This window comes from Oncorhynchus keta, chromosome 10 (genome assembly GCF_023373465.1).
Source record: "Oncorhynchus keta strain PuntledgeMale-10-30-2019 chromosome 10, Oket_V2, whole genome shotgun sequence".
Classification (NCBI taxonomy): domain Eukaryota; kingdom Metazoa; phylum Chordata; class Actinopteri; order Salmoniformes; family Salmonidae; genus Oncorhynchus; species Oncorhynchus keta.
Window position 1 is genome coordinate 39,662,597 of NC_068430.1, and position 12,972 is coordinate 39,675,568.

At 39.2% G+C, this 12,972-nt stretch overlaps 1 protein-coding gene across 5 annotated transcripts in view; it reads right to left on the bottom strand.

Moving 5' to 3' along the window:
* LOC118388691 (natural resistance-associated macrophage protein 2-like) overlaps positions 1–12,972 on the bottom strand; it is a 45,766-nt gene that overhangs the window by 26,477 nt on the left and 6,317 nt on the right. For 3 of the 5 annotated variants that reach the window (XM_052527003.1, XM_035778048.2, XM_052527004.1), the window contains exon 2: positions 9,023–9,139. In XM_052527003.1, coding sequence (XP_052382963.1) covers positions 9,023–9,053 — 31 coding nt within the window. In that variant the 5' untranslated portion in view covers positions 9,054–9,139. The remainder of the gene's footprint in view (positions 1–9,022; positions 9,140–12,972) is intronic. The other 2 variants (XM_035778049.2, XM_035778047.2) reach the window with 2 other exon arrangements.

Sequence of the window (12,972 nt, forward strand, 5' to 3'; positions counted from 1 at the left end):
ACAGAGGAACTCCGGAGCTCTGTCAGAGTGACCATCGGGTTCTTGGTCACCGCCCTGACCAAGGCCCTTCTCACCCGACTGCTCAGTTTGGCCAGGTGGCCAACTCTAGGAAGAGTCTTGGTGGTTCCAAACGTCTTCCATTTAAGAATGGTCGAGGCCACTGTGGGGACCTTCAAAGCTGCATACATTTGTTGATACCCTTCCCCAGACACGATCCTGTCTCGGAGCTCTAAGGACAATTCCTTCAACTTCATGGCTTGGTTTTTGCTCTAACATGCACTGTCAACCGTGGGACCTTATATAGACAGGTGTGTGCCTTTCCAAATCATGTCCAATCAACTCAATTTACCACACACACAAGTGTACTCCACAGGTGTGATTACTACCTCTGAGGGTTTAGAGCTTGAGGTAGTTTAGAGCTTGACAGTACACTTTCCTTCTCTCAGCACATATCAAAGCTGCAGGCTAAGGTTAAAGCTAGACTTGATTTCCTCTATCGCAATTGCTACTCTTTCACCCCAGCTGCCAAACACAACCCGATTCAGATGCCCATCAAACCCATGTAAAGATTATGGAGACGTCATTTATAGATCGGCAGGTAAGCTGCTCTCTAGCAGCTAGATGTTCTTTATCATTTGGCCATCAGATTTGCCACCAATGTTCCTTATAAGACACATCACTGCGCTCCATACTCTTCTATAAACTGGTCATCTCTGTATACCCGTCACAAGACCCACTGGTTGTTGCTTATTTATAAAACCTTCTTATGCCTCGCTCCTCCCTATCTGAGGTATCTACTGCAGCCCTCATCCTCCACATGTTCTGTTCTGCCTGTTCTGCCAGTCATATTCTGTTAAAGGTCCCCAAAGCACACACATCCCTGGGTCGCTCACCTTTTCAGTTCGCTGCAGCTCGTGACTGGAACGAGCTGCAACAAATGCTCAAACTGGACAGTTTTGACTCATTCATGGACACTCTTACTGACAGTTGTGACTGCTTTGCGTAATGTCTCCTCTACCCTCTTGCCCTTTGTGCTGTTGTCAGTGCCCAACAATGTTTGTGCTGCTACCATGTTGTGCTGCTGCCATGTTGTGTTGCTACCATGTTGTTGTCATGTGTTGCTACCATGCTGTGTTAGCATGGCAGCAACACATGGCATGTCGTCTTAGGTCTCTCTTTATGTAGTGTTGTGTTGTCTCTCGTCGTGATGTGTGTTTTGTCCTATATTTTTATTTAATTTATTTTTAATCCCAGCCCCCATTCCCGCAGGAGGCCTTTTGCCTTTTGGTAGGCCGTCATTGTAAATAAGAACTTGTTCTTAACGGACTTGCCTAGTTAAATTTAAAAGTTAAATAAAAATAAAATACTCCAATCAAGTTGTAGAAACATCTCAAGGATGATCAATGGAAACATGATGGACCTGAACTCAATTTCGAGTCTTTGCTATATGCAAAGGGTCTGAATACTTCCAATACTAATTGTGTATTTATTATTACTTGTCTTACTTTACTATTATTTATCTTCTCTTCTCTGCATTGTTGAGACGGGCTCGTAAGTACACATTTCCCTGCTAGTCAACAACTGTTGTTACGACGCATCTGACAAATACAATTTGATTTGATTTGAAAAGCGGTCTCATGTTAATTTAGCATTAATTAGCATAAACCTATTTAGCATCTCCTGGCTTTCACGCACAGCATACAAGCCACTGATGCAGACCTTTGGAAAAACTACATTTAAAACAAATCGAATAAATCCATGTAATATAGCCTACACCATCACAATAAATCCATTATTTATTTTAGACAGGTCTAAAGAAACATGATATGAAGAAAATGTCTATTTCAGAAGAACATAATAGCATACTCTGAGTTGTCCTTATGTTAGGGCCTGATCTGGCTATGCCATAAGGCTGTGGGCTACACAAGATAATTTAGCAGACAATATTTCTTAGAATTCTGTGGCATTATTTTATAGTATTCTGAATACAATTAAACATCGCTGAATAAAATATAAATATATTTCCTCCAAACGATTTGAGGGAAGTCGCACATGCAGCTATTCTGCATTGAGCGGTTAACAAAGAAACAGGTAGTCTTATATGATTAGAGTTATTTATGTACATTTATTTGTGCTACATATTTGGGCTATATGTTTTGATTTTTAACACATTCTAAGGCTACATGATGCGACTAATGATGATTTGAAAAAAGTTGCATGAAAGGCATGCGCTTTGCTTTGTTTTTTTTGTGCAGGCTGTACACAGTTCATCAATCTCTCATTCACAATTTGACAAGCACTTGATAATGCCTCAAATTTCCCGGCTGCATCCCCTTTGTGTGGCTGTAATTCCTCCCCCAAAAGCCCATGCCTTTTGCAGCCAGTGGCCATTGCGCCCTTAGGCTGAATATAATAATTATAATTTCATTCTCCCGGATGCATTCCGAAGCACCTCTCATTGTCTGGTGATCGGGTCTTTCTCACAGGCTAAAAGTGAAGACAGACACATCGGGGACCCAACTGCGCGCATCCTTATCCAAATCTGAGACGCATATTAAAGATATTGGAAGAACTGTCCTTTACTTTTCATCAGCCAACAAGATGAGTAGGTTTAACAAACAGCAAAAGCAGTAGCCTATGTCAATCTACTATCCCCCATAGTACAAAAGTTTACATATTCTATTCGGTGCTAGAAATAAATATCCAAACATAGACTGGGACAGTTGTGGGATGCGATGGATCCCAAATTAATACGACTAGCATTTTTAAAAAAAAAACAGTTTTAAGCAATGAGGTTTACGCAACAGATGAGAACGTTTAGCTTAACCTCTAGCGTCGAGCAATCCTGTATCCGGGAGCGTAATTATAGCCTCAAGCTCATTACCATAACGCAACGTTAACTATTCATGAAAATCGCAAATGAAATGAAAGAAATGCATTCACTCACAAGCTTAGCCTTTTGTTAACAACACTCATCTCAGATTTTCAAAATATGCTTTTCAACCATAGCTACACAAGCATTTGTGTAAGAGTATGATAGCTAGCATAGCATTAAGCCTAGCATTCAGCAGGCAACTTTTCACAAAAACAAGAAAAGCATTCAAATAAAATCATTTACCTTTGAAGAACTTTGGATGTTTTCAATGAGGAGACTCAGTTAGATAGCAAATGTTCAGTTTTTCCAAAAAGATTAGTGTAGGAGAAATCACACCGTTTTGTTCATCACATTTAACATTTACATTTAAGTCATTTAGCAGACGCTCTTATCCAGAGCGACTTACAAATTGGTGCATTCACCTTATGACATCCAGTGGAACAGCCACTTTACAATAGTGCATCTAAATCTTTTAAGGGGGGTGAGAAGGATTACTTTATCCTATCCTAGGTATTCCTTAAAGAAGTTGGGGTTTCAGGTGTCTCCGGCTAAGAAAAGAAATCTGAAAATGCAGTCTCTACAACGCCAAACTTTTTACCAAATTAACTCCATAATATCGACAGAAACATGGCAACCGTTGTTTAGAATCAATCCTCAAGGTGTTTTTCACATATCTATTCGATGATAAATAATTAGTGGCAGCTGTGTTTCTCCTCGAAGCAAACAAAAAATTCACGCAGCTGGAGATTACGCAATAATTGCAACGGAGGACACCAAGCGGCCACCTGGTAGATGTAGTCTCTTAAGGTCAATCTTCCAATGATTTGCCTACAAATACGTCACAATGCTGTCGACACCTTGGGGAAACGACAGAAAGTCTAAGCTCATTCGTGACCCATACACAGCCATATAAGGAGACATTGGAACACAGCACATTTAAAATCTGGGGCACTTCCTGTATGAAATTTCATCTTGGTTTCGCCTGAAGCATTAGTTCTGTGGCACTCAGACAATATCTTTGCAGTTTTGGAAACGTCAGTGTTTTCTTTCCAAAGCTGTCAATTATATGCATAGTCGAGCATCTTTTTGTGACAAAATATCTTGTTTAAAACGAGAACGTTTTTTTATCCATAAATTAAAAGAGCGCCCCCTATATCCAAGAAGTTAAAATGTTGAGAAACTATTTGACTATTTCTTCACATTATTAGTGCAGAAATGCGTACACGGCAGTAGGCTATATGCGCATTTGTTCCATTAGCAGGAAAACACCATTCTCAAAAGTGACCATAAATTTGGCCACTTTAGTTGTGATACAAACCTTATAGGCCTATGGGCAAGGCTACATGAGGTGTGCGACAATGATTTTAAAAAGTTGCAAATGCATGGCTGTTTCTTGCCTTAAGCTGGGCATCTCACACAATTGATCATATATAATTCACAAGTTTTCAGCTAATATTGCCACCAATTCAACTTTTTGATTTATCTGGTCTTGACATATATTATTTAGTATATGTGAAATTTGTTTTGATTTAGAATAGACGATTATCATGCACCGGGTCTCGAAAACAGGGGCAGAAAAAAAAAGTAATTTACTGTAGGCATTTAAATAGCGAATGGAGGACACTCTTCCCACGGTTCATTTTCATTTTCATGTCAGAGTGATTAGAGGGACAATAGAGTGCTGAGTACCAGGCAGTTAGCATGTTTGGTAGGGTACTAATGACCATCAGCAGCATCAGAGCTTGGACAATCCGAATTACCATGACTAAACGGTCAAGTGGAATTTGACTGCAGTCATGACTCGAACCAGGAACACATCGACAACAGCCACCCTCGAAGCAGCGTTACCCATCGCTCCACAAAAGCCTTGCAGAGCAAGGGGAACAACCACTCCAAGTCTCAGAGCGAGTGACGTTTGAAACGCTATAGTGCACACCCTGCTAACTAGCTAGCCATTTCACATCAGTTACACCAGCCTCATCTCGGGAGTTGAAACAGCTCAATGCTTGAAGCACAGCGACGAGCTGCTGGCAAAATGCACGAAAGTGCTTACGAGCCTGCTGGTGCCTACCATCACTCAGTCAGACTGCTCTATAAAATCAGACTCAGTTATAACATAATAACACACAGAAATACAAGCCTTAGGTCATTAATATGGACGAATCCAGAAACCATCATCTCGAAAACAATATGTTTATTATTTCGGTGAAATACGGAACAGTTCCGTATTTTATCTAACAGGTGGCATCCATAAGTCTAAATATTTCTGTTACATTGCACAACCTTCAATGTTATGTCATAATTACGTAACATTCTGGCAAATTAGGCGGCCCAAACTGTTGCATATACACCGACTCTGCGTGCAATGAACGCAAGAGAAGTGACACAATTTCACCTGATTAATATTGCCTGCTAACCTGGATTTCTTTTAGCAAAATATGCAGGTTTAAAAACATATACTTCTGTGTATTGATTTTAAGAAAGGCATTGATGTTTATGGTTAGGTACACATTGGAGCAAGACAGTCCTTTTTTCGCGAATACGCACCGCATCGGTTATATGCGACGCAGGACACGCTAGATAAACTAGTAATATAATCAACCATGTGTAGTTATAACTAGTGCTTATGATTTATTGATAAGACAAGTTTAATGCTAGCTAGCAACTTACCTTGGCTTCTTACTGCATTCGCGTAACAGGCAGTCTCCTCGTGGAGTGCAATGTAATCAGGTGGTTAGAGCGTTGGACTAGTTAACTGTAAGGTTGCAAGATCGAATCCCCCGAGCTGACAAGGTAAAAATCTGTCATTCTGCCCCTGAACAAGACAGCTAACCCACCGTTCCTAGGTCATCATTGAAAATATGAATGTGTTCTTAACTGACTTGCCTAGTTAAATAAAGGATAAATAAAAGGTGTTAAAATTAATTTAAAAATGTTTTCAATCGGCCAAATTGGTGTCCAAAAATACCCATTTCCGATTGTTATGAAAACTTGAAATCGGCCCTAATTAATCTGCCATTCCGATTAAATCGGTCGACCTCTAATATAAACCCCATTTAATTTACTCAAAGCCACAATCTGGAGTTTGTGTTTCAGAAAAGAGTAAGCACACAACTTAAATGAGGATACCCCATTTTGACATGTGTACCTGTTTTAGCACTTACTTATACTGTTTTATTGATCCCAAGAGAGTTTTCGGTCCATATACAACATATTTCGATAATTTATAGGCATGACTTAAATGTAAATGTAATATCATGTTATGCCATTTGTCCATTAGATCCCATTCAATATATACATCTAAAATACATTTGAACCACACATCCTAATACCAATATTACCTAGAAAGACCTTGATGAAAGTACTTTTTCCAAAACACACCTTATGCTTAATTCCACATTTGACTTTTGAAAACACATGCATGTAATTACAGTACTTATACTTGTAACATAAGGTGTATTTTTGTAAATTGTGATTTTTGTAAATTGTATAATGAACTAAATATAAAACGCGAACAATATTACTGAGTAAGAGTTTTTATAAAGGAAATCAGTCAATTGAAAGAGTGAAATTAGACCCTAATCTATGGATTTCACATAACTGGTCAGGGGTGCAGCAATGGGTGGGCATAGGCCCACCCACTGGGGAGCCAGGCCCAGCTATTCAAAATGACTTTATTACAGACATAAATACTCCTGTTTCATGAGCTACCCGGGTGGCTGGTCTCAGATGATCCCGCAGGTGAAGAAGCCGGGTGTGGAGGTCCTGGGTTGGTGTTGTTACACGTGGTCTGCAGCTGTGAAGCTGGTTGGATGTACTGTCAAATTCTCAAAAACAACTTTGGAGGTGGCTTATGGTAGAGAAATTAACATTATATTCTCTAGCAACAACTCTGGTGGACATTCCTTCAGTCAGCATGGCAATTGCACACTCCCTCAAAACATCGACGGCATTGTGTTGTATGACAAAACTGTGCATTTTAGAGTGGCCTTTTATTGTCCCGAGCACAAGGTGCACCTGTGTAATGACCATGCTGTTTAATCAGCTTCTTGATATGCCACACCTGTCAGGTGGATGGATTATCTTGGAAAAGGGAAAATGCTCACTAACAAGGATGTAAACACATTTTTGCACAGAATTTGAGATAAATACGTTTTTTAGTGCATATGGAACATTTCTGGGATCTTTAATTTCAGCTTATTAAACATGGGATCAACACATGTTCCGATTATATTTTTGTTCAGCATATTTTAAAAATCACCATTGACCTCACAGTGAAATCACTGAGCTGTTTCCTTCCTCTCCGGCAACTGAGTTAGGAAGGACACCTGTATCTTTGTAGTGACTGGGTGTAATGAAAAGTGTAATTAATAACGTCACCATGCTCAAAGGGATATTCAATGTCTGCTTCTTTTTTTTACCCATCTACCAATAGGTGCCCTTCTTTGCAAGGCATTTGGAAATCTTCCCTGGTGTTTGTGGTTGAATCTGTGTCTGAAATTCACTGATCAGCTGAGGGACCTTACAGATAAATGTATGTGTAGGGTAGAGATGACAAAGTCATGCAAAAATCATGTTAAACACTATTATTGAACACAGAATTCATGCATCTTAATATGTGACTTGTTAAGCAAATGTGTACACCTGAACTTACTTAACCTCATCCCGTGACACCCCATCCCGGATCCGGGAGCGTAATCATCGACTGACACTCATTAGCATAACGCAACGGACATAAATATTACTAGAAAATATTCCTATTCATGAAGATCACAAGTGAAATATATTGAGACACAGCTTAGCCTTTTGTTAATCACCCTGTCATCTCAGATTTTCAAAATATGCTTTACAGCCAAAGCAAGACAAGCATTTGTGTAAGTTTATCGATAGCCTAGCATAGCATTATGTCCAGCTAGCAACAGGTAACTTGGTCACGAAAATCAGAAAAGCAATCAAATTAAATCGTTTACCTTTGATGAGCTTCGGATGTTTTCACTCATGAGACAGTTAGATAGCCAATGTTCCTTTTTTCCAAAAATTATATTTTTGTAGGTGAAATAGCTCCGCTCCTGTTCTTCACGTTTGGCTGAGAAATCGACCGGAAATTGCGGTCACGACAACACTGAAAAATATTCCAATATGTTTATAATCTATCCTCAAGGTGTTTTTCAAATATCTATTCGATAATATATCCACAGAGACAATTGTTTTTTCAGTAGGACCGATTGGAAAAATGGCTACCTCTGTATTTTACGCGAGAATCACTCTGAGAGCCATCAGGTGACCACTTACACAATGTAGCCGCTTACGGGTATTCTTCGACATAAAGGCGTAAAACTATGTCACATTGCTGTAGACACCTTGGGGAATACGTAGAAGAAGTAATCTGGTTGATAGCCCATTCACTGCTCAATAGGGACGCATTGGAACGCAGAGCTTTCAAAACATGAGGCACTTCCGGATTGGATTTTTCTCAGGCTTTCGCCTGCAATATCAGTTCTGTTATACTCACAGACAATATTTTTACAGTTTTGGAAACTTTAGAGTGTTTTCTATGCTAAACTGTAAATTATATGCATATTCTAGCATCTTGTCCTGACAAAATATCCCATTTACTTTGGGAATGTTATTTTTCCAAAAATGAAAATACTGCCCTCTAGTCACAAGAGGTGCTTGCCATAACAAATGGGGTTGAATACTTGACTCAAGACATTTTAGCTTTTCCACTTTGACATTATGGGGTAATGTATGTAGGCCAATCAAAATAGAATAATTTTTAAATTCAGGCTGTAACAACAAAATGTGGAAAAAGTCAAGTGGTGTGAATACTTTCTGAAGGCACTGTAAGTGAATCTATTGTGTGCACTTTAGAAGAGAGTTATCACTCCCACTACCAAGCTTCTCTTTGTAGTGCAGGACGTTTTTGCAAAAGCATTTCTATATTCTAGAACAATGTGTGAATCTCACATTGTCTTGTAAAAAAGGTCTTGGACCGAAATGTTAACAATAAATGAGTTTTAGTAAAGCAATTCTACAATTCTATGTATTGTGTAGGCAGGCATAGGGCCTATAGTGCACCATGTGTGCTGAGCTGACCACAGTAAGGCGTAGGAGTGAGTGTGTCGTGCTTCTGTTATCATAAGTTACCTTCCTGGTCTGCTTCCCACGCTGTCTTCATCAGGGTGGAGTGAGGTTAAAGGGGGGCCCGAGAGGAGGGGGAGCTCTGTAAACGCAGGGACTGGAGATCTGTCTGGAAACAGACAACTGAAATTAAAACAAAAATATTAAGAAAAATATAATTTCAAACACTGCAGAGACCAGTAACACTCTTATTTAGAGTTTTTTTAAACTATCTAGTCTTAAAATCCTGACCAATTCAACTCTGGTCATTGTGGGTATCATTCATTCTAGTCAGCCACTAAATCACAGAAGGATCCATGTTTGTGAACGGTTAGAGTTCAGTTTCCTTCCACCATTTCTAGACTTAATACTGCTTTGCCTGAGAAGAGCAGGCGCGCTATAGAAAATTGAGGATTTGAGGAGTTAGGATAAACTAAACAAAAGTAACCTCCAAAGTTTTTCATAACAATGGGAAATAAGCACTCTTAAAGCTATCGATAAGCTATGACAGGAGACAACTGATATTGATGCTTAGTAACTAGTTCTGCAACAGCAAAAATGACTCTGCAAGAAATGCACATGACCACTTCCCTCATATTAGCCTAATAGTGAGAACATAACAAAAGCCTTGAATTGACCTCAATATGGTCACCATGGTTAGAATACATCTTATTCAGTACTTCCCTCAATGTGAAGTCAACAAAAACCTCCTGACCTCATTTACACAGTACAGCTTTACAAATGCCCATACAAGAGATATCAGAAGACCCTTGGGTCGTTCCACCTCAAAAATCATGAGAGATTTTTGACAACCACCATCTCAGATCGACACGATTAGCACTCATGAAAGGTTTTGCAGAAATAGAATTTGAACCCTGAGAAATTAAGCTAATTCGTTGAAACCAAATAGCCCATTTTAAATTTAGAGGATTCAGATAATATATCCGATTTGGACCAAACTTCTTCCTACCAGTGAGTAAGACATGAGGGGAAAAAAACAACACAAAAGCCACTCAGACCCCTCATGCCAATCACAAACTAAAAACCTGTAGGATTATACAGTATCAGTTCTTGACTTTTGACAAGTAGTAAGAAGCTGTGGCTTGGAGTATTGCTTCTACATACAGTACCATGTAATGTATTCCCTGTGAATCTGGTGATTTTTTACTTTATTTTTCGCATGTTCAGAGAAATTAGGTCATCGACGTTTGCATTATTTAACATAAAGTAGTGGGAAAGTACCAAATTCAGACCACTAGATGCCGCTGTTCCTGCTATACCACCAAACTCTTAAATCCATTTAGCTGGTTTCTTGTGTTTAAATAGATAACAACATTTTCATTGCAACTTTGGGTAGAAAACCAATAGAGTGTGTGGTCATCCTCACAAATCAAGCCAGTCCTCCAGGAAAGGAATTCACTTTGTCCTAATTGCAACCTAACGCTTCAGCCCAACTCTCCTTGAACAGTCCCCACAAGTGCTGGGTGATTGTGACAAAACTGGCACTTGAATAATGTTGCACATTTTGTGGACTATTCACAGGTGGAAACTTTCCGTGGGATTTGTTTTTTTTTACCACTCCACAAATGTCTTGTTTAACAAACTATAGTTTTGGCAAGTTGGTTAGGACATCTACTTTGTGCACGACAGAAGTAATTTTTGCAACAACTGTTTACAGACAGATTATTTCACTCACTTATAATTCAGTGTATCACAATTCCAGTGGGTTAGAAGTTTACATACACTAATTTGACTGTGCCTTTAAACAGCTTGGAAAATTCCAGAAAATTATGTCATGGCTCTAGAAGCTTCTGATAGGCTAATTGACCTAATTTGAGTCAATTGGAGGTGTACCTATGGATGTATTTGAAGGCCTACCCTACCAAACTCAGTGCCTCTTTGCTTGACATTATGGGAAAAATCCAAAGAAATCAGCGAAGAACTCAAAAGAAATTGTTGACCTCCACAAGTCTGGTTCATCCTTGGGAGCAATTTCCAAATGCCTGAAGGTACCACCTTCATCTGTATAAACAACAGTACGCAAGTATAAACACCATGGGACCACGCAGCCGTCATTCCGCTCAGGAAGGAGACTCATTCTGTCTCCTAGAGATGAACAGACTTTAGTGCGAAAAGTGCAAATCAATCCCAGGATAACAGCAGAAGACCTTGTGAAGATGCTGGAGGCAACAGGTACAAAAGTATCTCTATCCACAGTAAAACAAGTCCTATATCGACATAACCCGCAAGGCCGCTCAGCAAGGAAGAAGCCACTGCTCCAAAACCGCCATAAAAAAGCCAGACTACGGTTTGCAAATGCACATGGGACAAAGATCGTACTTTTTGGAGAAATGTCCTCTGGTCTGATGAAGCCATAATGACCCTGTTTGGAGGAAAAGGGGGGAGGCTTGCAAGCCGAAGAACACCATCACAACCGTGAAGCACGGGGGTGGCAGTTTCATGTTGTGGAGGTACTTTGCCGCAGGAGGGACTGGTGCACTTCACAAAATAGATGGCTTCATGAGGAGGGAAAATGTGGATATATCGAAGCAACATCTCAAAACATCAGTCAGGAAGTTAAAGCTTGGTCGCAAATGGGTCTTCCAAATGGACAATGACCCCAAGCATACTTCCAAAGTTGTGGCAAAATAGCTTAAGGACAACAAAGTCAAGGTATTGGAGTGGCGATCACAAAGCCCTGACCTCAACCCTATAGAAGTGTGGGCAAAACTGAAAAAGTGTGAGCAATCAAGGAGGCCTACAAACCTGACTCAGTTACACCAGCTCTGTCAGGAGCCCAAATTATTGTGGGAAGCATGTGGAAGGCTACCAGAAATGTTTGGCTCAAGTTAAACAATTTAAAGGCAATTTAAATGCTACCAAATACTAATTCAGTGTATGTAAACTTCTGACTCACTGGAAATGTGATGAAAGAAATAAAAGCTGAACTAAATAATGTTCTCTACTATTATTCTCTACTAGGAATTGTGAAAAACTGAGTTTAAATGTATTTGGCTAAGGTGTTTGTCAACTTCCGACTTCTGCAAATTAATATTAATACCATTTAAATGTAGATTTTCTTTGCATTGGATATATTTACCTTATCATATGGACACAGAAACAGAAACATTTTACCTTATCAGAAAAATCAATACACAGAATTATTTTTTTTTAACCTGCAAATTTAGTTAAAAGAAATTCATGTTAGCAGGCAATATTAACTTGGGAAATTGTGTCACTTCTCTTGGGTTCATTGCACACAGAGTCAGGGTATATGCAACAGTTTGGGGGCGCCTGGCTCATTGCGAACTAATTTGCCAGAATTTTACATAATTATGACATAACATTGAAGGTTGTGCAATGTTGCTAAATATATTTAGACTTAGGGATGCCACCCGTTCGATAAAATAAGGAACGATTCTGTATTTTACCTAAAGAATCAACGTTTTGTTTTTGAAATAATAGTTTCCGGATTTGATCATATTAATGACCAAAGGCTCGTATTTCTGTGTTTATTATATTAAGTCTATGATTTGATATTTGATAGAGCGGTCTGACTGAGTGGTGGCAGGCAGCAGCAGGCTCTTAAGCATTCATTCAAACTTTATTGCGTTTGCCAGCTGCTCTTAGCAACTCTTGAATCACAGTGCTGTATATGACTTCAAGCCTATCAACTCCTTAGATTAGGCTGGCAATACTAAAGTGTCTATTAGAACATCCAATAGTCAAAGGTATATGAAATACAAATGGTATATAGAGCGAAATAGCCTACGCGTCATAATTCCTATAATATATACAACCTAAAACTTCTTAAATGAGAATATTGAAGAACAGGGAATACTTTACCACCAGCTTTCAAATGTTCTCATGTTCTGGGCAAGGAACTTAAACATGATCTTTTTTACATGGCACATATTGCACTTTTACTTTCTTCTCCAACACTGTTTTCGCATTATTTAAACCAAATTGGGCATGTT